We start from the raw sequence: 22,979 nt of genomic DNA, 5'->3' as shown, positions 1-22,979 counted from the left end.
GTTTTGAGTGAATGGCTGCAGTACAGGCATTGAACCACTGCGCACCAGTTTGGTCGAGGGGCTGGGCGTTCTCCGCCGGAGAGTCCAGAGGGTTCTTTAAACCTCACCTGAGATGGAGCCATGAGGATTAAAAGTGGGATCAAACTGGTGTAAGACTGAAGCGTGGCTGAGCGGTGTCTGGAGGCAGGGCTCAGGTCCTGGCTTGGCCACGATGAGAGCCACTGCTGAGCCTGGGCCAGAGGTCACTCTCTCTCAGCCTCCTCTCTGCAAGTCTTGCAAGGAAAGCCCAGGGAGAGGGGCTGACAAGGACAGCGCTGCTGGAAGTGAGGCTGGAGTTCCCTCCAGGGCCAGGGAGGGAGGCCTGCCTCGCAGCGGCTGCGGCTCCTCTGCCTCCTTCGCTGGCGATGGCCGGGCGGCCTCCAGGGGGCGCCTTCCCCGCAGAACTCCGCAGCCTTGGCACCTTTTCGGTCCTTTTGCAAAACGAGGGAGAGCGGAGCCGAGGAGGGGGCACCGGCCAAGGCCCCCTCCCTTCCTTCCATGGGGCCCGGGGGGGGCAGGGGCCTCCCAGCACCTGCTCCTGGGAGCCTGGGCCCCTGGGGGTGGGGTATGGGGCTTCTCTTCGGGGGCACGTGCCCCACTTCCAGAGGGGTCCCTCGTGGAGGCGCCCAGGGCGGGCCCCAGCCCCCAAAGCATGCCCCTTGCCCCCTGCTGGCCCTGGGCGCTGGCTCTGCCCTCCTCCGGGGGCTCCTCCTCCCCGGCTGCTGCCCCTACTTGGTCCGGCGGGGGCTGGGCGAGGGGCCGGAGGCAGGGCTGTCCCTGCGCTGGGCTGCTCTCCTCGGGCCCCGTCCACTCGCCTGCCAGCCGGGCATCATGAGGGCAGCGGGGCTCTGCGCCTGGGCCCTGGCCCCGATCCTCCTCCTCCTCGCCTTGGCCTCCGCAGGTAGGGACCCCCCCCGGCCAAGACCCCCAGGGACCCCCCAACCCAGGGCCCCGGAGCCTCCGCAGGAGAAGTCCCCAAAGGGTCTCCTTGGGGGGAAGGAGCAGGGCAGGAGGGGCCCCGTGCCAGCCTTGGGGGGCATCTCCCTGGGCACCCCCCTGAGCCTGGGCCGGGGCTGCCTCTGCCTTCCCTCCTGGGGGGGCCAGCCCTGAGCCCCTGCCTGCCTGCCTCCCTCCTCCTTCCCCTTGGCTGCCCTTGAGGTAATTCGGTCCCAGCTGCTGCCTGGCAGGCTAAGAATGGCAATCGGCCGTAACTGGACCCCAGCCCCTCCTTCCCTCTTCCCTCTGGCTTGCCTCCTTTTAAGGCCATCCTTTATCACGGCCCACAACAAAAGGGGACCCCCTCCTTCCCTGCCCCATTGCCCCTGGCAGACCCCCTGGGCCCAGGCCCGGCCCGGCAAGGCTTTGGGGGGGGGGGGCAGCTGGGGCACCCTTAGGGCAGGGAAGTCAAGCTTCGGTTGCTCCTGGAGGGTCCCCAAGGCCCCCCTCTCCTCAGGGCCCTATGCCCCTTTAGGCCACCGCCAGCCTCTCTCTCACTCCTGGAGGGTCCCCAAGGAATGCTTCTCCTCTGGTCTGCTTTGGGTTTCTGTGGGTAGCATTCGTGGTCCTCCTGCCCAGTGCCAGCTGAGGAGGGCCTTGGGCTCACCTGGCCAAGGGAGAAGGGGCCAGGCTGATGCCAGTCCTGGCTAGATGTTGGGCCTCTCTGCCCACCTCTCTTCCTTTCCTGGCACCTGAGAGAGACCAGCAGCTCCTGGGCCTCTGCCACTGAGGTCTCCTTGCCCCCCCCCCCCCGCAAGAAGTTTTCAGGGGTCCAGAGCTGTGCATGCCACTTTTTGATGGCAGGACTCTCAGGCCTCTTGGTCCTCCTCCTCGGGGCTTGCTTTCTCCCAGGTTGTTCCAGGGGGCAGGTGCTGTCAAGGCCAAACTGGGGGTGGAATGGGGTCCTCTGGTTCTGCCCACTTGGAGATGTGGGTCTCCCTGGGCCTCCCTCCAGCAATGGGGCCGCCTGGGAGGGCAAAGAGGGCAGGGCAGAGGAAGGGCAGAGGGGTTGTATGTGCCTTGTTCAGGCAGAGACTTCATTTCGGGCCCAAACAGCCTGAAGGCACCAAATGCCCATCTGGTCTTGGAAGCTGTGTGGGGTCTTCCCTGGTTAGTCCTTGGCCCCCCAACAAATCCCAGGCGCTGTGGGCTGTATTTCAGAGGCAGGGATGGGCAAAACTACCTCGGAGGATTCCTGCCTAAGAAAACCCCACTCAGTTCATGAGGTTGCCAAAAGTCAAGGGGCAACTGGTAGTCTCTCCTCTCCCACACCTTGGCTTCCTTGGGGCTTCTCTCCTTTCCTTTGTCTGAGATGGCGGAGCTGGCACTTCGGGGTCTCTGTTGGCTGTGTTTGGGGCTCTTTGGTTGGCTTTAGGGATCCCTTCCCAAACAGGTGCCTGGTGCCTCTGCTACTTACGCCGCTCTCCCTTCCCAGGCTCTTTTCCTTCTCATTGCAGAGAGAAGCAGAGATGCCTTTGCAGACGATGGTGGAGAGTCCTTGTTTTTCATTGTACCGTTTTAATGCTGTGACGTCCCAGTCTGAGTCCCAGTCCTGGGGAAAGAGCAGGATATAATAATAATCTTCCTTCTGTTTGTAGGATGCGACCAGGGCCTCTTTCAGGAAGCCCCCAAGCCTGGCTCTGCTCCGGGACCCCTTTCCCCCAAGTGCAGGGATTGGGGGCCAAGCGTTGCAAAACAGAAGGAGGCGGGGAGCTCAGAAAGACCCCAACAAAGCAAAGGGTGCTTTTGTCCTAACAAGGGAAGGCTAGAAGCAAAGGTCTGTCTGCAGTTGGGGGGCAGAAGGGGAGGCCGGCATCCTTGCTGGCCCCCAGCCCCACTGCTCTTTGTTTGCCCAGGGCTGTGGGTGGGATCCAGAGAGGAGCCAGGCCACAAAGGAGAGCTATATTTAGACCTTTTAGGCTGCTCCATGGGAGCTTTTGTGTCTCTGCTGGAGCTTAGCAATAGGGACAGTGGCACACAGGCGCACACACGGCCAGTTTGCACACATTCATTGCATGGGCTTTGTAGTCCAAGAGTCTCCCAAGGGCCACAGGTCCCCTGGGAGCCGTAGGGCCATGACTGCTGGCATGTGGGGCGGCCAAGCAGGAGCTGGCAATAATCCCATTGCCTGCCCCGGTGCCCCTCTTGGGAGAGGGCATAATGTTCCTCCCTTTTGAGCATGAGGCAAGAGTCCAGTTTGCCCTTCCTGTGGAGCATCACTTGGACACTTCTCCCTCTTAATAATTTGGTTGTTCTCAATGACCTGAAACGCCACTTCCATGGATCAATGTAAATGCATTGGACTTTGACTGGCTTTGTGTGTGCTCTTGGCTGAACAATGAGAGATGGGCGAGGGCAGGTTTGGGACTGGCATGGGCATGTCATTACACCCAGAACAGGCTGAGTGGAAACCTTTCTTAAAGCAATCCATCATTTTTCCTGGGGGTCCATTTTCTCATTCGAAAGGTTTATGAAGAAGTGGAAACTTCTGTAATAAGTCAGACTGAGTTGAAGGAGATTTTAAAGACAAACTAACCAATGACTGTTTGCAGGGCTGCAAATACATTTGCACACATTTCTATCCTAGAAAACGTAGCTCCCCGCCTGGATATGACTCTGTGTTCTTGGTTCTCTGATGGCATGTATTTTACCGTGTCTGTTTCTCTGCGCCGGGCGTCCAAAACCGGGTGTCCATTTGGACCTCCAGCCCATACTTGAGGATGCCTTGCCTCCCTCAGTGTCCCCAAAGTCTGGTTGCTGCCAGCCTAGACCAACAGGCTTGGAGAGGGCAGACGGAGACAGTTGGGAACACTGAGCACGGATCCAGCCACTATCTTTCCAAAACCTCCATTTTGGATGGTTTCACAAAGCTCCTAACTCTGACTGAAAAGTCCAGAACGCCAGCTTTTCTAAGGTGGAACTGGGTATCTTTAAATTCTTGCTAACAGGGAAGCTTAATCTTTTTTTATTTGTGCCTTAAGGGCACGGATGGAGCATAGGACCCATGCTCTGCTTCCACTGTCTGTCTTTGCATGATTCACTCCTCCTTTGTTGCTCTGCGCCTCCAGTTCAAGTACAACTTAAGGCAACCCTCTCCTAGGACCTTTTCTTCTCCATTTCTTCAGGGAAGGGTTGCCACCATGGCCTTCCTCTGAGGCTGAGAGAGTGTGGCTTGCCCAAGGCTATGCAGGGGGCTTCCTGGGCTGAGGAGGCAGTTTGCCTTCTTTAGCCCTGAAACTTGGGGTCCAGGGAGTTTTGGGGGTCAAGTGCCACAAAGGCAGCCCATTTTGCCTGTTGCCTGCCTCTGCCTGAAGACAAGGGCCTTTGAAAAAAGGACGCCCTTGGACTGTGGCCTGAGCAACGGCAGCCCATGGCTGGTGGCCTTCCTGGGCCCACGTGGCCTTCCAGTGGCTGCAGCTCCTCAATGAAAGTTTGGGTGGGACGTTCTTTGGAGATCTCAGATGCCCAGGCAGAAGAAAGCCGCCCCGTGGCACGTGGGCAGCCAGCTGGGCCTTCCCCAGGTATGAAGTCCTCCGCCTCAGCCTCCAGCCCTGGAGAAAACAGTGAGAGCCTGGCACACGGCAGCAGGGCTATTTTGAGCCTGGGGCCAGGATGTTTCCCTGGGAGCCAGGAGGAGGCCTGAAATGCCCACAGCCCTGGCTCAGGAGCTCCGCAGGAGGGATCCATGGGGTGCAGGAGCAGTCCCTTTGGGCTATTCAGGTCCAGACCTCCCTCCTTCCCTCTATGGGGGGGAGTGGGCAACCTGGGTCCTCCAGATATATATTTGGGACTCTGAGTCATGGTGCGTGGAGTTGTAGGCAACATATTTTGGGTACCAGGGCTGCCCACATCTGCCCCCAAACCCCATCCTGAGGGCCACATCCCAAATGCCACCAGAATGCAATGGCTTTCCTGGTTTTGCATCTTTTCCCTGCAGCCTGAGCAGCTGAAATCCCCCTCCCAGGAGTCCTGGTTGCTGGCCCCCATTTGGAAATGGGGGAGCAGCAGTTTTCGTAGACTGAACAGGGCCTCTTTCGGGGTGACTCCTTCCAGAGAAGGGGGCTTTTTCCTTTCTGTGCTCTATGGACCCTCTTTGCCCACCAGTCTCTCTCAGGATCCAGTGAAAAAGAGCAGCTTCAGAGCCACCAGGAGATGCCTGGCAACCAAAGGGTGGCACCTTTTTGGTGGCACTCTGAGCCTTCAGCTTTCTTGGCACCACCACGCGTGACACCCACACACCCTTGTGCCGCACCCAAGAGGCTCTAGAGAGTGCCAGCTTACCAGATGATGGTGGGGCCCACAAGAGCAGGGTCTCCCCTGCCCCAAAATGAGAGGCTGGGGGCTCATCCTCTCTGCTGAGGGGTCTCAGAGACCCTCCTGTGTGCTTCCAGGGTGGCAAGGCTGGTGGGCGCCCAGGCGGCAGGGGAATGAGCACAGCAGCAGATATTTCCTTGGCCTTCTGCGTGCCCCCCACCCGCTGCCCAGCCGCTTCCCCACCCAGTTGCCAGAGGGAGGTATTTTTAGCTGGATGAGGGAGGCAGCGGGTGCTAAGCCTGTAACCTTCAGCCCGTTTTGCTGCCCAGCGCTCACTCGCTTGCCATCTGCAGGTCAGCACAATTTGGCGCTTGATATAGTTGAAGAGCCTCCAGACTGGGGGCAAGCAGGGTAAGGAGAGAGGAAAGGGAGCCTTATATGAGGCCCCGGTGGTTGGCATGAAAGAAGACCCACCCTCACCCCATTCTCACCATGGAATGGAGCAAATGCCAACCAAGGGCATTGTCTGGACCATCCCTGATCCAAAGGCCTGCATATGGGGAAAGGCACAGAGCCCTCACTCTTGCCTTTCAGATGGTTGTGGATTGGGGTTCTCTCCCTGTTACTGTGTGACTTTGAGTCGTTTCTGACATGGCGACCCTATCATGGCATTTTCTTGGCCAGATTTCTTCAAAGGGAGGCCTTCCTCTGAGGCTGAGAGAGTAAGACTTACCCAAGGTCAGTAAGTGGCTTTCCATGGCCAAGTAGGGATTCAAACCCAGGTCCTCTTCCAGTGTGCTATTCCAACACTCAGACCACGCCATTATGCTGGCTCCTCCTCAGCCATTAAAAGGAGAGGGGCCCTCTCCATTTCTCACCCTGGCAACCCCAGGAGGGTCAGGGTGGCCCTTGGGGCTGACCCCGCTTCTGGCCCCGGGTCCTTTTCCTCTAGGAGGGAATAAGCATGGATTCCTCCAGCCCAGATCCCCACCCCACACTGTGAAAGGGAGAGCTTTGACTGACTGGCATGTGGGGCTGGCCTTTGTGTGAGCATGCATGTGCTGCCGGCTGGGGGAAGGATTACTCCTCTGAGCCGCAGCTGTTTCTAATGGAGGTGGCTTTGTTCCCAATGCTTCAGCTCAGGCATCATCTGTTGGCGGGGGACAAGGGCTGGTGGGAGACCGGGGGGGGCACAGAAGACCCCTCCCCTCCCCTCCTGGGGAGCTGCCCAAATCCAGTCACCAGCAGCTCTGGAACAGAGCCTCCAGACCATTTTGGGGGAGCGGTTTGGGGAGAGGAACAGATTCCCCCCTCCACAATGCTATACCCCGGTTGCCACCTCCTCTTCTCTGGACAGCTCCCTTTCCAGAAAGGGCCACTGGAGGCAAGGAAAGGAGGCTGTTTGTGTCCCAGTTGGCATAATCACTCTAGAGAATCTGGGATAATGGCTGCAAGCAGAGGGTGGAACTAGGGTAGCGTAGTGAGATCAGCCTCTGCCATTGGGATGATGGGTTTCGGAGTCCCTGCCAACATCATGGCCAAAGGTTGCTGTCCAATGAAGCAGGATGGGTTGATACGTTTTGATATGTTTTGGCAATTGAAGGTGGTGAAAACTGAAAATGAACAATGTGGGCAGTTTGCATAACTATGGGAGATACGTCACATTTGCACACTTTGATTTTCTCTTTGATTCTGCACTATATAAACTACCTTCCCTTGGCCTCACCTGAGGCCGGTGCATCCCATCCAAGGGCTCCCTGTTTAGCCAGCCCTGGTGAATGGCATCCCTGGGCAGGGAGGAATTTGTCATGGGGCACAGTTCTGCCACTGGCTGGACCCAACCAGCAAAAGGGCCAGCTCTGCTGGGTACCATTTTTCCTTCTACTGTATCACTGACCAGCAACTACGTTTGTGCCATAGCAGTAATGTGTGTGAGGAAATACTTAGGCAGGCCTGGAACTACCCCCAGCTCCAGGACAGAACAGGTACAAACACTTTCATTTAAACCCTTTGCTTCCAGGCATGTGACATGCCCTAGCCAGTAGCATGCTTTGGCTACTACTACTACTACCTTTTCTCCTTCCCTGGATGCCCCCTTTCCTTGTGTGTTTGCAACCTAGAGAGTCAAGGGGCCCAGCAAAGAGAGCAGGGAAGCTTTTGCTTGGAGGAGGCTGGCCAGCTGGCTGCAAAGCCCAAGATAGATTCCTTCCACCCGGCACCTGTTTGCACCCAGTTTACTGATAGGAGCAGGAAAAGCCAGTCGGATTCCCAGCCCTGGTGTATGGGATAGGACTGAAGGACTGCACTCATGGCAGGGTCAGGAGGGACATCAGCTTCAGCATCGCTCCATAGGAAAAGGAGTTTGGCTCTGCTTCTCACCAGGGCCACCTAGGCAAGCATTCACACACTTAGATTGAGAGAGAGACACACACAGGCTGTTTTGAGGAGCGAGGAGGCGGGCGAGGCATGGACCAAACTGACTGATCGTGTTCTAACCATTTAGAACTGCAAGTTTCTGCCCCGGATGCTGGCACAGAAGACTCTGCCATCTTTGCCGAGGGCAGCTTGTTGCCTGGAGACCCAAGCCTAGCTGAGAAGAAGGAGCTGCTCTATGAAGAGGCTGCTGCTGGTGGTGGTGGTGCTGCTGCTGCTCCCATGCCTCCCGGAACAGGGGCTTCCCTCCAGCCCCCCAGCAGCCATGAAGAAGAAAAAGAAGAAGGAAAAGGAGGAGGAGAAGAAAAGGAAGCTGGCACAGACCCTGACGGAGCCTCCCAGACCGATGCCAATCTGGAGGTCCATGTTGACATCCCAGGAGACCAAGACACCCATGTGGCCAAGGCAGAGAATGCTCCTGAAGCAGGGCATGGAGAAGGTGGAGCAGACAACCCGATCCAGGCAGGGAGGGTGCCAGCTGGAGAGGAGGCTCAGGAAGAGAGGCAGGGACCCCCAGAGAGGGACAGGCCAGAGTCTACCCCAGGCAGAAGTGGAGAGCTCTCCCAGGGCCTCCTCCAGGCCTTGGAGGTCAGACCTACAGGAACCACTGATGTGACTGCGGAAGAAGCTGGTGCAGCCCCTGAGCAGAAGAGTCCCCTGAGTGGCCCTGTGCCCACAGGGGACACTCTGGCACCAGGCACGGCACAGGAGGGTTTCCAGGAACAGGAAGGCCAAGAGGCACCTGAGGAAGGAGATGGAAAGGAAGAGGAAGGAGTGGCAAAGCAAGGGGCCCAGGAAGATCCCAGCTCACCAGCCAAGGAAGAGGAAGAGGCATCCAGGGTGGCAAAGGTGCCAGGTGGAGGCCTTGAGGATGGGGAGGACTCTGAGGAAGGAGAGGAGTCTTCTGAGGAAGAAGAAGATGGTGAGGAGGAAGAAGGAGATGATGATGAAGAAGGAAGGTCATCAGAGGAGGTTTCTGCAGAGGAAGGAGCAGCATCTCGGCCAGAGGAAGAAGGCGAAGCTGGTGGTGCTCCTGGAGCCATAGAGAAGGGGTCACATGAGGAGGAAGGCGAGCAGCCTGTCCTAAGGAAAGGGACAGAGGAGGGGGCACCAGAGGAGGCCGCCCACAGAAGTGCCAACCCACCCTCCATTCCTGAAGGGGAAGCCCACCTCCAGCGCCAAGAGGAAAACCTGAGTGGAGCAGCGCAGGCACCGGGCTCCTCCAGCGAAGGGGGTGCCCACCGTATAGATCAGGAGATGCCCACTGGCAAGAATGTCCACCCCACGCCAGCAGCAGACACCCTCCCCAAAGCAGCCAGCCCTGCAGACCAGGGCAACCCCCCAGCACCGAGTGCAGCTCCAAGAGGTCCTGGCCTTTCTTTTTGCCCCTTCTTGCCCTCCGTGCTGAGCTTCCCAGCAGAGAGAACCTCAGTTGCCCCTTCCCTTGCCCGCGTCTGCCCCCTCCCTGTGCCCGCTTCTGCTTCTTGGCATGAGTCCCACAGGAGGGAGGGAGGGAGGAAAGGGGAGGCATGTGCTGCCACATCTTCCCACATGAGGGATGGGGGCGGCTGGGGTCCAAAGGCGCTGTGCCTTCCCAGCAGTTGTCATCCAGAGCCATAGGCCATGTGTACCACTGGCCAAGATGCAAAACCCACACAGTCTTTACCCAGTTGTTTGCAGAACAAGGCTACTGACCATCCCTTTGGGGCAGGAAGTGCCAGTTCCACAATCTGAGGCATACCCCCAAAGCTTGCAATAACCATGCAAGGTCTCCGTTGAGCCAAGTGGGTCTTGTTGGCAAATAACATAGGAAATGATGAAAGAATACAAAAACCAAGGTTGTAGCGTAAATTATTGAAACAAACCCTCTCCGCACAATCTAAATTAATTATTTTTACTTCTTGGGGGTGTGAGTGTCTGCATGCTCCAGAGAAGCCACTGGGAGTTTGCCACTCCTACCGGCAAGTTTCTGCAAAATGAGAAACTGGCTGTCTTCCAAAGGCAGTTGGTTGATGGCAGGACTGGCAGGCAAGGTTCCTCATCATGGAGATGTTGGCATAGCGCAAATTCCATGCCTGCCATGACAGGATCGCCTGCTGGGGGGGTGAGCGCAGGAAGCGAGACAAAGGCAGCCTTTGCTCCCCCCCCCCCCCTTTTGAATGGGCAGCTGATAATGCCAAAGCGTAACTGGAGCCCTGTGGCTAGAGGCTATTTTGGGGTCTGGGAAAGGCCTCTCTCTCTCTCTCTCTCTCTCTCTCTCTCTCTTTCTCTCTGTCTCTCTGTAGATCCCTGCTGCCCACTCCCCTCCTTTCCTCTGGCTATGCTTGGGCCCATTTCCCCCTGGCATCCCCAAACATAACTCCTAAGTGGCACTTCCTGCCAGGCCCAGTAGCCAACAGGTCTCCCCTAACTCCTTGTGCCATAAAAAAAAGTTGGAACAAGTCTGGCAAAGGAGGAACAGGGTGGGTGGGGTGGGTTGGATTGGGTCAAGGGGTCTGTTGTCCCACTTAATCTCACACAGCAGAGCAAGTGCCATGGCTCCCTTGGCACAGCCTGGTCTGTGAATGGCCGCCCCTTGATTCCGTTCCCACATTTGAGGCTCTGGTGGTCCAGCATCAAGGACTGCAAGACCAGCAGCAGGTAACTGGAAAAGGGGGAGCTCCAGGAATCAGGATGTCTTGCTTCTTTTTTCACTGGCCCAGTGATTTTGGACCCTCTTCCCCTCTTAGGAAGCTATTGTTCTGTGGCTTATCTTCAGTTGTCCTTGTGCCCATTGAGGGGATGAATGAGCCTGTGACTGTTAAGACCGTGTGTATGTGTGCACGAGAGAGGGGTGGAGGGACTCCATGCCCTTCTTTACTCTGGAGTCAGAATGAAGTGGCAGCACCTATATTTAGACGCCTGTCCCAGGCAACTGCTGCCGGCCCCTTGCCAGGCTCCCTGCCCCAGCTGCGCTTGGCACTAGCGGAAATCCTTGCGGAGGGGAAGGTGAGGAGAGGCATGTAGGCGCAAGGGAAGAGCACCGTGTGCCAAAGACCTGGACCAACACACTGTGAAAAAGATGCCCCCCAGACTGCCCCCTCCTCCTGGGAGACCCCTATTGGCCGGTCACTCAGTGGCCGGTGGGCTGAGATGGTCTCTTTGCTCTCTCTTTGCAGAAGAGGTGGAGGACACTGTGGCGGAGTCGGCCAAGAGGGACCGTTCCCACATCGAGAACACCCTGAAGCTCAATGAGGAGAAGCCTGCAGACGATTACTCAGGTAGCAGTAGGAGAGGCCCCTGCGGATGGAGGAGAGGACCCCAGGGAGATGGGGAGGGGGCTCTTGAGGAAGGAAAATCCTGTCCCTGCCCAAAATGCAAATCCCAGGAATCCGCAGGATGGAGCCATAGTATTAAAGTGGCATTGTAACAATATAGTTATGTAGTATGAAATGGTCCTGGGTCTCTGGCTTTTTGCCCACTGAAGGAGGATGAGTCTCTGAGGTCCAGTCCAATCTACTTTTTGAAGCCATGGTACAGAAGTGACCACCTTGTCAGAAGGGGGCCTCCTTGGCCTGGACGCCAAAGGCAGGATCCTCTGGGCAGAAAACATCTGGAGGATCTCTCTCTCTCTCTCACACACACACACACACACCCCTGGATGGATCCCAACTCCTGAATAAACCCTGCACCAGACAGACAGCCCTCTTTCCTGCCTCCGATCCACTCCCCCTTTCTGGCACCACTTTCAGTTCCTTCCCTTCAGTTCATAGAATCATAGAGTTGGAAGAGACCGCAAGGGCCATCCAGTCCAACCCCATTCTGCCATGCAGGAAATCCATATCAAAGCATCCCCATCGACAGATGGCCATCCAGCCTCTGCTTAAAGACCTCCAAGGAAGGAGACTCCACTACACTCCGAGGAAGGAGTGCATTCCACTGTCGAACAGCCCTTACTGTCAGGAAGTTCCTCATAATGTTGAGCTGGAATCTCTTTTCCTGCAGCTTGCATCCATTGCTCCATTGGGTCCTGTTTTCTGGAGCAGCAGAAACCAAGCTTCCTCCCTCCTCAATAGGACATCCCTTCAAATATTTAAACAGGGCTATCATATCACCTCTTAATCTTCTTTTCTCCAGGCTAAACATCCCCAGCTCCCTAGGTCGTTCCTCATAGGACATGGTTTCCAGACCTTTCACCGTTTTAGTCACCCAAAGGAGGAACACTGAGTCCTTGAAAGGTGGCCTGATGCGTATGGAGAAGCAGGCTTGCCTTCCCTGGAGCCAGGCGACCTTCCTCTGTCCACCTGTGTCCATCTCAGTATTACTATTGTTGTTGTTGTTATTATTATTATTATTATTACCACTGCTGCCCGGCAGCAGTCTCCCTCTGGCTTCTCCCAGCAATGCCTGGAGACACGGCTGGATTTGAACCCAGGGCCCCCCACTGGAACGGATTCTCTGAGCCTTTGAGAATACTGTTCTGTCAGCCATAGGCACAAGACCATGTTGCTTATTTAAGTAAATTCTTTAAAATTATCTTTGAAAGGTGGCACTGCAACTGTTCCCTCGGTGAACAGCAGCCCAGGAGGAAGCAGGCCTGGCAGTGGGGTTGGGGGCAAACTGGCAATGACAAAACACACCCGTCGCTAGCAATGCAGGTGGATGTGTGGCACATGCTGTGTATCTGCAGCTGAGTCTCCCTGGCTCCTCCAAGAGCCTGGCTTTGGGTGCCAGGGAGAGGCAGCGGTGGCAGAGGTTCTGCCAGGCCTCTGATGGGTTCCTCTTGGTCTGCTTTCCCTTTGCAGCCATCCTGCAGAGGCTCAGGAAGATCTACCACACGTCCATCAAGCCCCTGGAGCAGTCCTACAAGTACAATGAACTGCGGCAGCACGAGATCACAGGTACGGCCAAGGGATGGGCGGCTGGGCAGAGGGCAGCTGGTGCCTAGCTGGGTCTGGCAGGGAGGGGTCTGTGTGCCCAGCCTGGCCTTCCAGTCAGGAATGGGGCAGGGGCATCTTAGAGATCCATAAAACATCTGGAATCGGAGTGAGACACTGACAACTGGCTCTTCCGCCACATGCTGTTGCCCTTTGTGGCCCCATTTGCTTTCCCAGGCAGCCATGACATCTTTCCTACAAGATTCTAGCCCAGTTTCCCTCTTGTCCAGGTTTACGCTGCTTCCAAAACAGTCATTCCTCACTGGGGTGTTTAGGGTTTCCAGGGCAGTAGCCCTAGTTTGGCAAAAGAAGGCACTGAGGTTTTCCTGCCAGGGACTTGTAGACTACATCGAACTACAGTTCAGTCCAGATTCCTTGGGAGCAAGAGTTGACTATTCCATCAGTAAACTCTAAGCAAGGGATCCTTTGCTAAAAGAATTGTGAGGAAGGGGAAGGAGGAGAAAAGAGGGGCTCAGGCAGGGCAAGAAAAGAGGGGATGCTCTGGGAGAGATGATAAATGTGGGGCACCAGTCTGGGGAGGAGAGAGAGGGGGGCAGAGGGAATGCAGAGAGAGAGAGAGGAGCAATGGATTCTGATCTGGGAGAGATGGAGGAAGAGGGAAGGCCAGGAAGCAGAGAATTGCAGGAGTCCAGCTTTCTGAACTATAAATATCTGTTAGCACTGACATAGATGTTCAGTTTCCTCCTCCTGTGGAGGGGAAGGCAGGTAGCGCATGACTTGGCACATCAGGTGCAGAAGGAAGAATCAATTTGCTGCTTTGGGGGCCTTCAGGAGGCAGCCTTTCTCCTGCCTCAAGGTGGACTTAACCAGCAGCATCTATAGTCAGTGAGTCAAGTCAGTGGAGTCCTCTGAGAGCACATCCCATATCTTCCACCTCTCCCAATGTCCTACTAGTCGCCCTGAAGTCAGTTCAGGGATAGGAGCAACCTGCAGGGGTGCTGTATTGCAATCTGGGAAGCCTTCAGCTCTGAGGGCTCCCAACAAAACTGGAATGGGATTTGCATGTCAATCCCTGTGGAAAATATGTCTGTGATGGATGAGCTTCTTGCACTGTTGGATGATTCACGATTCTCGCTTTCTGGGGCAAAAGGGGAGTGGAAGGAACTGGGATCATCCATCGGTTCTGCATATTTTCTTGGAGAGGGTGGAATTCTCCTTCGTTCTTGTTTGACACCTAACCAAGCACCTCTCCCCCCAAAGAAGCCTCCCTTTCCTACTCATGTTGCTTTTTCTCTCCCTCTGGCCCCCTCCTCTCCTGCCTAACAGCTTACCCTGGACGCACCTTGGGCTCTTCAGCCACAGGTGGGTATGGCTACCTGACACCTGCATGCGAATGAATCCCTGCCCAGGCAGCCTTTCGCCTCTCATCAAGGGTCTTTCAGCTAGCGGTTGGAGGCACTGGGGTGATTTAGATGGGTGGTTCCTCATCTGTCCCCTGATACTGTTGGGTCAACAACTACCAGGAGTCCTAGGGTGCATTTACACTGTAGACATAGTGCAGTCTGACACCACTTTAGCTGCCATGCTTCCATCCTACAAAGTTCTAGGGTTTGTAGTTTTTCAAGGCAGCAGCATTCTTTGGCAGAGAAGGCTAAAGACCTTGTATAGCTTCTCATAGGATGTAACTGCAGCACTTAAAGTTGTGTCAAACTACATTATTTCTACTGTGCAGAAGCACCCCTTGCCAGCATGAGTAACATTGCTTTAGTCTGGGAGAGTATTTGGGAACCCAAGTTTGGGAACAACACCTTCAGAAATAGCATTTTCCTTCCTCAAGTGTGCAGAAGTGTGCAGTGTTAACCCTTTGCCCTTTCATGGTAAGGGGCTGCCTGAAGCTTCTGAAATGCTGCTGCTGAAGCTCTTTGAAGACAGCTTCTGCATGTGCCCAAGGCTCTTCTTAGTTCTTCTATGGCCCTCTGTGCACTTGAGGGCATAGCAAAATAGCCCCCGGGATCTACTCTGAGGACCTGCCCCACCATCTAAAGCAGAAAGAGGGCTGGGTTAAGGGCTTGCACTGGTATCCCCAGCAAAGCTCTTCTTGACATCCCCTTGCCTTTGGGATCCTGGGAGAAGATGGCCTCTTAGGCAGAGAAAGAGGGAATTTGGCGCATGGTGAGGTCACATAAGGAACGCTCAGCTCCACAATCCTACGTTTGCCCCATCTTGTCACACATGAGCAGCCTCTGTTTCACCATTTGGGAAGTTCCTGCTTGTGGCCAGACATGGGGGAAGAACACAGTATGGACACAATGCAAAGCAAATACATGCATTTGTACACACAACAGTGTTCTCACCATGCACATACAAATACATAATGTTGGTGGAGGAGGTTTTCATACTTGGTGCAAGGTATCCTGAGATATCAGGAGCTGGAAAGGCTTCCTCAGAGGGGCACAGAGCTGGAACCATACCTGGGCCCTGGCAGTCACACGAAGGGAGGGTTGCTTGGCCAAGAGAGACCCCTTGTTGATCTCTTCTTGTTGTTGAATACTGTGGAGGCTGACAGTGGGTGAGCATTGTGTGCGTCCATATGTGTCTGTGTGTGCACTGCACTCCTGTCATCCCTTCCCAAGTGTCAGATTGCAAAGCCTTCCTCCCTGGTTTGTGCCGACTGCCTTGAGGGAAGAAGAAGAGGATGGCCAGTTTGGCTGCTCAAGTATGAGGACAACGTTCGGGGGCTGACTCCTCTTTGAAGATGTTTCAGGGGCCCCTGAAGCAGCTACTTCAAAAACACCACTCTCCGTTTTGTTTCCATTCGCAGATGGAGAAATTACTTCCAAGCCAATGGTGCTTTTCCTGGGACCATGGAGTGTTGGCAAATCCACCATGATCAACTACCTCCTGGGGCTGGATGATACTCCCTACCAGCTGTACACAGGTAGGGGGTCTTCCTCCATCTTTCTCCCTGGTCCTGGCCATTAGGTTTGCCCATGCTGCTAGGTTTGGGCATGTGGGGCCAAGCCCTGCACCCCACAGGAAAGATGCTGCCTAGATCCCTGCAGCTGGAGCCAAAGTGGGGAAGAGCAAATGGAGCAGACTGGGAGGACTGGTCTCAGATCCCTCTTCAAAGGCAAAGACCAACAGGAGGAGTGGTGTTATGGTGGTCATCTCAACCCTGGGATGTGTATGGACGCCGATGCTTGGAAGTCCCCGTTGGAGATGGAAAGAAAGGGCTCAGAAGGAGGAGATAGTGAGCTGAGTAATGGGGGCCATTGGGGCCAGAGAGAACTGGGATGCAGAGAGCAAGGAAGTGAAATCACATTGAGAGTATGTTGGTCTATAGGCAAGGATGGCCAGAAAGCCAGCATGGTGCAATGGTTTGAGCACTGGACTACAACTCTGGAGGCCAGCAATTGAACCCCTTCTCAGCCATGGAAACCCACTGGGTGACCTTGGATGAGTCCCACTCTCTCAGCCTCAGAGGAAGGCAAAGGCAAAACCCCTCTGCTCTGAAAAGCTCTTGTCAAGAAAAACCCACGATAGGTTTGCCTTAGGGTCGCCTTAAGTCTTGAAGGCACACAACAACAACAGCAACAAGCAAGAAAGGGTGAGAACTAAACAGTGCAGCTCCTTCAAGGGACTCTGCCCATCTGTCTCCATCACTCCTGACCCCCAGTAGATATGTGGGGCTTAGGGCATCATGGCTCACGTCCGTCTCCAAGGGCTGGCCGGCCAGTAGCACAAGGCCACTGGACTGTCTGGGTCAGGCTTCAGTCTAAGTTGCCTGGCTTTCTAGCCTTTGCCTGGGGCTGGAGAGGACCTTTTCAGTTCCATCTCCATCCTGGCCTGGCCTCCTCTCTGCTCCACTGCCTTAGGCAGTCCCTGGCTCACTCCAGGTAAGGAAGGCCATCCTGCCCAGGCTCAACCGGGCAATTCCCCGCTGGGCTGGCATCCTCCTGTGCCTGGCAGCCAGAGCCACAGTAAAGACCCAGAAGAGAGCTTCCCCAGCTTCCCTGTGAGGAGCCAATTAACTGGAGGAGGAATGACCTTTCCCTCTCCCTCTTTTCCACCTCCGCATCACAGGCTTCTGGTCTCTTTGATCCCCATCTGATCCCAGCAGAGGCATTCAGAGTCTCAGAGGTCTCTGTGGGAATGCAAGTCCTCTGAGAGGATGCTGCCGAGGGCAAGGAATGGGGCGGGCCACGTGGGCCCTGGAGCAAAAATGCTTCTTCCAAACACAACAGTCCTAGAAGCAGTGACAGTAAACACCTCCGTCACCAGTGTGGGATGGTTTGCCTGTCCCCATTTGGGAGGGAGAGCGTCACGGTCAGAGTGGTTGTTGCTTGCATATGGTTGGAAAAGAGCTTTGGGAATGTTTTAGTAAGGCGTCCATTTGAAACCCAGCCCAGTTCCAGATGCCAGTTGTCTAACGGCTCTCTCTGTGTGTCTGTCTTTTGCTCTGGTTCTTCCTTGGGCAGGGGCTGAGCCCACGACGTCTGAATTCACCGTCATCATGCATGGCCCCAAGCTGAAGACCATTGAAGGCATTGTGATGGCTGCGGATAGCGCCCGCTCTTTCTCGCCTCTTGAGAAGTTTGGCCAGAACTTCCTGGAGAAGCTGATTGGGATTGAGGTCCCTCATAAGCTTTTGGAGAGGGTTACCTTTGTGGATACGCCCGGCATCATTGAAAACCGGAAGCAGCAGGAAAGAGGTAATGCTCTGCGCCTCAGATTTTCAAAGAGGACCCTGAAAGTAAGCCATTAGGATCCAGAGGAAAAAGCAGGCGCAGAGGCTCTTCTCTTTCGACTCCAGTTATAAACGTCCCGCTTAATGCCTTCCACAGCATCCTTCACCTTTTTACAGAAAGTTGGCTCACTCAGTCTTTTTTCTAATACAGCCACTAGTTTAAGGATTAGATATTTTAAATTGTTTTGAATTTTACTGAGGTTTTAAATGTGTTGTCTGTGAGCCAACGTGGGTCCCTCCGGGGAGAAGGGCGGCGTCTAGATGAAATAAACAAATAACATAAATAAGACTGAACCAGAATCCCTAATATTTCACACACCCCCTCTCTCTCCATCCGCTTTGTTCTCCCACAGGCTACCCATTCAATGATGTCTGCCAGTGGTTCATCGACAGAGCTGACCTCATCTTCGTGGTCTTTGACCCCACAAAGCTGGATGTGGGTCTGGAGCTGGAGATGCTTTTCCGCCAGCTGAAGGGTCGGGAGTCTCAGATCAGGATCATCCTGAACAAAGCAGACAGCCTGGCCACGCAAGAGCTCATGCGGGTGTATGGCGCCTTGTTCTGGAGCCTGGCTCCCCTGATCAATGTCACGGAGCCCCCCAGGGTCTACGTCAGCTCCTTTTGGCCCCTGGATTACCATCCTGACACCCACAAAGAACTCTTCCTGAAAGAGGAGATCTCCCTCCTGGAAGACCTGAACCAGGTGATTGAAAACAGGCTGGAGAACAAGATCGCCTTCATCCGCCAACACGCCATCCGGGTCCGCATCCATGCACTCCTCGTTGACCGTTACTTGCAAACCTACAGGGATAAAATGACCTTCTTCAGCGATGGAGAGCTGGTGTTCAAGGACATTGTAGAGGATCCAGACAAGTTCTACATCTTTAAGTCCATCCTGGCAAAGACCAACGTCAGCAAATTTGACCTTCCCAATCGCGAGGCCTATAAGGACTTCTTTGGGATCAACCCCATTAACACTTTCAAGCTTCTGGCTCAGCAGTGTTCCTACATGGGAGGGTGTTTCCTGGAGAAGATTGAGAGGGCCATCACCCATGAGCTGCCAGACCTTTTGGGGAGCGTTGGCCTGGGGAAGAAGCCCAGCGTCCTTTCCTGCGACACGACGGGCTGCGGCGAAACTCCCAAGAACCGCTACAAGAAACATTAACAGGCTGTCCAGTGTTAACCACTCCTGTGTCCTTGTTGGTGAATGAGCTTATGTCTTATCTGTCCAAGAAGCCAAGGTTTGCTAACCCTTCAAGTGCCACGTATGGCAAGAGCTAATGTAAAATGAGGACTTTTGGAGTCACTGACAACGTTGGCAGGGGAGCTAGGGGAGCCTAGGAGAGAGAATAAAACACTGTGAATACCTGACTTTTCTTATCTAAGCTTTGTTACTTTAAGTAGGAGGCCATGAACCAAGCTGTAGGTCAAGGGGACTGCCACCCCTTTATATGGCCCTAAGCACCCAGGAAGGAAGGAAGGAAGGATTGGAGCGCCAAGAGAAGGCCGAAGAAGCTAGGCTCTTCTCCATAAGCATTGCTTCCATCAGAAACCAGGTATAAAGTTCTTGTGGCATCCTGAGTGCTGCATGTGGGACTGAGGACCATAGAATCCATCACATTGTCCTCCAGCCTTTCCTTCTAGACCTCACAGCTTACCAGCATCTGCTCTTCATGGGCTGCATCTTACCATTCCCCTGTGCATCTGTGCTTCCTCCCCCAGACTGCAAGGATCCAGACTGTTCTTTAAAATCTGGGTTCTGCCCTGTCTGTAAACTAAATTCAAGGCATTCCCCTACTCCCTGGTTCCAAACAAGAGAGAAATTCTCCAGCATGGGTAGGCATCTATGTGGCAATTCCAGAAGGAGTCTTACCAAGCCTGGCCTTTTGGGAGTCCTGTCTGAAGTGGAGGCTGATTTGTGTGGGGTGTGCATGCATGCACATGGGAAGCTGCTGGCGCAAGCCTGGGATTGCAAGTCACAGCACTTCCATTGCTAATGCTTGACATGCTAACAGAGTCCTGTCCCATGCTTGCTGGTTCCTGAGCCTCAGCATTAGTTCTGCCGCTCTTAGCATCTGGCTGCTGTTGCTGCTGCTGCTTTTCTTCCAGGCTGCTCTCTGTGGGTTTTTAACCGTAAGGTGTCTGTTTTTGCTTCACAATGGATTTGTTTCCCGTATCCCATCACCTAGCTTAGGAACTGGCTGCATATGGAAGCAATGTCCCTCCTTCTGTGTGACAAAGAAGAAACAGGTCCTTTGCCATCGCAGCTGATGGCAGCGCTGAGCACAAGGCAGAGGCAGGAGGGGCTTGTTGTAAGGGGCAAACAGTAGGTCTCAGCCAGGAGGCTTTATGCCAGGAGAGAGGGCTTTCTTTCCACCTGAGAAGGGGACCCACGAGGATTGTGACGTTCGGCTACTTTGGAGGGATATAGCATGTTTGTGGTCCTTGGTCATCAAATGTCCAAGCAAGGTATAGATACACAACAGAGAAAGACAGAAGCAAAGGCGAAAAGGGCAAACAGAAGGGGCTCCCCACCCACCCCCACAAAATGAAAAGTTTTGCAGAAAAGATCAGGTGAATCCATGAAAGGCACTTCAGCACCGCATCACAGCTAGGAAAAAGAAGCTGCTGCGGAAGCAACCAAACTAATCTGCTGGTAAAACTGGATTTAAAAGACTCTGTGTTCAGGAATAGTGTGAGTTATTCCTTGCAAGGGTAAGACTGGAGACCGATGAGTGCCAGGAGGGAGAAGAGGGCAGGAGCTGGGCTTTGTTAAGGGGACAGGTTTACAGTGGAAGTAAATTGGGGGGTGCAGGAGATGGGGCATGGGGCACAAAGGGAATAGGAGCAGCTAAGACGGCAAATAGGTGTCGGGGGAACTGGCACCCAGAAGGGTCCGGATAGATGACATTGCAGAGAGAAGGACCTGGCCAGTCCCAGACTTGCTGCCTCCTCCTCCTCTTCCTTCCGTTCTTCTCCTCTTCCCTTCTTTTCTTCTACCTTCTCTTCCCCTTATTCCTCTCCTCTCACCAGCTGCTTCCCACGCTGCAGTGTTTTCTCCAAATTAGACTCTCTCGCCTCTCCCCCTCTTCCTCAAAGAGAACTTTGGATTCTTATCTGGGGAGCAACAACCCAGCAAGTGTGCTCCGTTTCTTCCGTTGTCTCTTTATTATCCTCATCCTTTTCATTCCCCCGTGTCTCCCGATGTTTGTGTCTTTTCCTTGCCACCTTCCCTCTTATGAATTGGAAATCATGTACAGTCAGACCAGATAATGTTCTGCGATGCACACTCTCAGCAAGATGCTCAGTTTAAAGTGCCAGCCTGAAGTGAGAAGTCGGTGGCAATGGCTATGCGTTTTTGTGTCTGCTGGTGCGAACCTGGGTGCTGAGAAGCCATCAGAGCCAGGCTACGTCTACGTGGATCTTGCTACTGAAAATGGTAGGGCTGACGGAGAGGGAGCCAAGGAGTGTGGACCACGGCACTTTCTTGGCGAGATTTGTCCAGAAGGGTTTTACTGACAGGAGGTGGCTTGCCCAGGGTCTCCCAGGGGGCTTCCTTGGCTGGTCAGGGCTTCTGGTCCCCGGCATCCTATGCAAGGCTCAGCCTACTTCAGTAATGCCTGCTCCACAACCTGGTCATTGCCTGCTGGTGCCTGGCAGCTATCACAGGCCCTTCCAGAAACAGCCACCAAGGCGACTTAGATTGCATCTGGCATCATCCATTCGGAGGAGGGCACCTTTTCCCACAAATATCTGGCTGCGGTTGTTCCTCCAAATAGGCACGATTGGAGAAAGTGCCAGGGCAGCCGGTGGCTAGTTTTGCCAACTTGGCTCTTCTCCGTCATGGAAAGAGGCACGCTTGCGATCCACCGATCTTCCTGAGAGGAGCCAGCTTAGCTCTCTGTCTGGTTAGCTTACCAAAAGGAAAACCCTCCATCCACTGTTGTCTGCTTCTTTTGAACAGGGATTTTGGACAGATACATTTAAAGGAATGACATAGCTGTAATATATTGCCAGTATAGTGGTTCACAGTCATCATCTGAATTGGAGAGACCATGTACACCAGCCGTTCTAATAAATTCTGATCCTTTCCAATCACATCCGCTGGTGCCTCATCTCTGCTGAGGAGTAGAAATCCTGAAACTGGTGGGGGGAAATGTGGGTTGCAGAAAAGCAATGAAGGGTGGTCTTGGGTGTGTGTCTATTACCTTCGTGCATGCTCTGTCCTGCCCTTTGGCCATTTCAAAACATTCAGAGCAAGTGAACACAGCGGGGCTGGGATCCATTAAGGGCTAGATCCACTCAGCAAGTTCTTCTAAATATTCTGCATTGATAGCAGGGGGGTCAGTAATGCTCTGATGCAGTAAGTTAGGTGGGGCCCCGGGGGAATAGCGCAGTACACTACATAGATCTACACTGGGTTAATACACTGGGTTATAACTGTGGCTTGAATGTTGCTGAGATGAAGGAAGGGGTTTCCCCGTTGCAGAGGGAAAGGAGGGAGGGAGGAAGTCATTAAGGGCAAGAGCTCAGGCTGCATTTAGGAAGTGGCTAGACCACATCAAGGCCTGCGCTTTCATGCTGCTTGACTAGTTATTTGCTCTGATTCTCAGCACCGATCCTCTCTTGCTGGCAGTGTCTGACAATCCCAAAGCAGTCCTGCCTCCCAATCTCTTTGCTAACCTGGATCTAGCCTACTAAAAGGATAGGAAATATGTCTGCAGACATGTCAGGCCTGGCTGTCACTTCTCCCCCCATTTTGGGCTCCATCCTCAAAGGGAAGATCATCCCACAGTCTTTTGCAGGGTCAGACTGGTATAATGGCACATGGAGCCAAAATACAAATGTCCCACCAGACAACCGTGGCCTGTATGACTCCTACAGCGCCTTGGTATTTCTGCGTGACAAAAGATGCCAAATAACTAGAGATTAAGAAGAGTTGTGTTGTTGTTTAACCTGTGTTTGATTTTACCTGGCCTGATTTGCAGTTGTCTACCCAGGTGTTTTATTACTTGAAGCTCCCCAGAGAGCCAAAGGGCTCAGATGCTGCAATTCAGGAGAGGATATAGAGGACATAAATGGGCCTTTTCCCCATTCCATAGATCAGCCGGGGCTTCCACAAGATCATGACTCCTCCAGGATCCATTTATCTCTGAGGGTGGATCAGTGCAATAGCCCCCGCTTCCACATCTCTGAGGATGCTAAGGGTCTAAACCAGCAGTTCCCAACCTGTGGGTTGTGACCCCTTTTGGTGTCGAATGACCCTTTCACAGGGGCTTCCTAAGACCATTGGAAAACACACATTTCCAATGGCCTTAGGAACTGAGACACCACAATTTTATGGTTGGGGGTCACCACAACATGAGGAACTGTATTAAAGTGTGGGTCTCAACGTGTGGCGAAGGCCAGAGGCAGGTCCCCAGTTGCCATTTTGAAGCATGGCCATAGAATGAGGAAATGGACTCACCACATGGCCTGCTTCAAAGAGACAAAATGGAGGGATAAACAGGCATAAGAAGCTTGATCCTTTGCAGAGCTAGGCATGCCCAAGCCTGTTGGCTTCCCTTCCGCCCGGGATGGGGCTGGCGAGAGCGACAGCTGGGATCCGAGGGGAAAGAGGGGAGAACCAGAAG

General features: G+C 54.2%; 1 protein-coding gene across 4 annotated transcripts; it reads left to right on the top strand.

The window, feature by feature from the left end:
• The first annotated feature begins 794 nt into the window (after positions 1–794).
• LOC149306582 (uncharacterized) lies at positions 795–21,444 on the top strand. 4 transcript variants are annotated; one of them, XM_089477077.1, is made up of 8 exons: positions 795–940; positions 7,793–9,088; positions 10,881–10,985; positions 12,507–12,602; positions 13,926–13,961; positions 15,421–15,537; positions 17,078–17,311; positions 17,700–21,444. In XM_089477077.1, exons 1-8 carry the CDS (start codon positions 871–873, stop codon positions 18,509–18,511), a joined length of 2,766 nt encoding a protein of 921 aa, XP_089333203.1. In that variant the 5' UTR covers positions 795–870; the 3' UTR covers positions 18,512–21,444. The 4 variants fall into 4 exon arrangements, with proteins under 4 accessions (XP_089333203.1, XP_089333204.1, XP_089333206.1 ...); XM_089477078.1 differs by having other exon boundaries at positions 797–940; positions 10,881–10,982; XM_089477080.1 differs by lacking the exon at positions 13,926–13,961 and having other exon boundaries at positions 797–940.
• Positions 21,445–22,979: the final 1,535 nt, after the last annotated feature.

Source organism: Sceloporus occidentalis, unplaced genomic scaffold, assembly GCF_023333645.1.
Source record: "Sceloporus occidentalis isolate IW3139 unplaced genomic scaffold, rSceOcc1.0.p SCAF_10, whole genome shotgun sequence".
In the NCBI taxonomy this organism is placed as follows: Eukaryota; Metazoa; Chordata; class Lepidosauria; order Squamata; family Phrynosomatidae; genus Sceloporus; species Sceloporus occidentalis.
Note: the sequence above shows the minus strand (reverse complement) of the source record. Positions and strands in the feature narration are given on the sequence as shown.

Coding starts and splice junctions, on each gene's coding strand:
- LOC149306582 (XM_089477077.1), top strand. CDS start 871: ATGAGGGCAGCGGGGCTCTGCGCCTGGGCCCTGGCCCCGATCCTCCTC. Junction 9,089..10,880: donor ACCGAGTGCAGCTCCAAGAG/GTCCTGGCCTTT, acceptor CTCTCTTTGCAG/AAGAGGTGGAGGACACTGTG. Junction 17,312..17,699: donor CCGGAAGCAGCAGGAAAGAG/GTAATGCTCTGC, acceptor GTTCTCCCACAG/GCTACCCATTCAATGATGTC.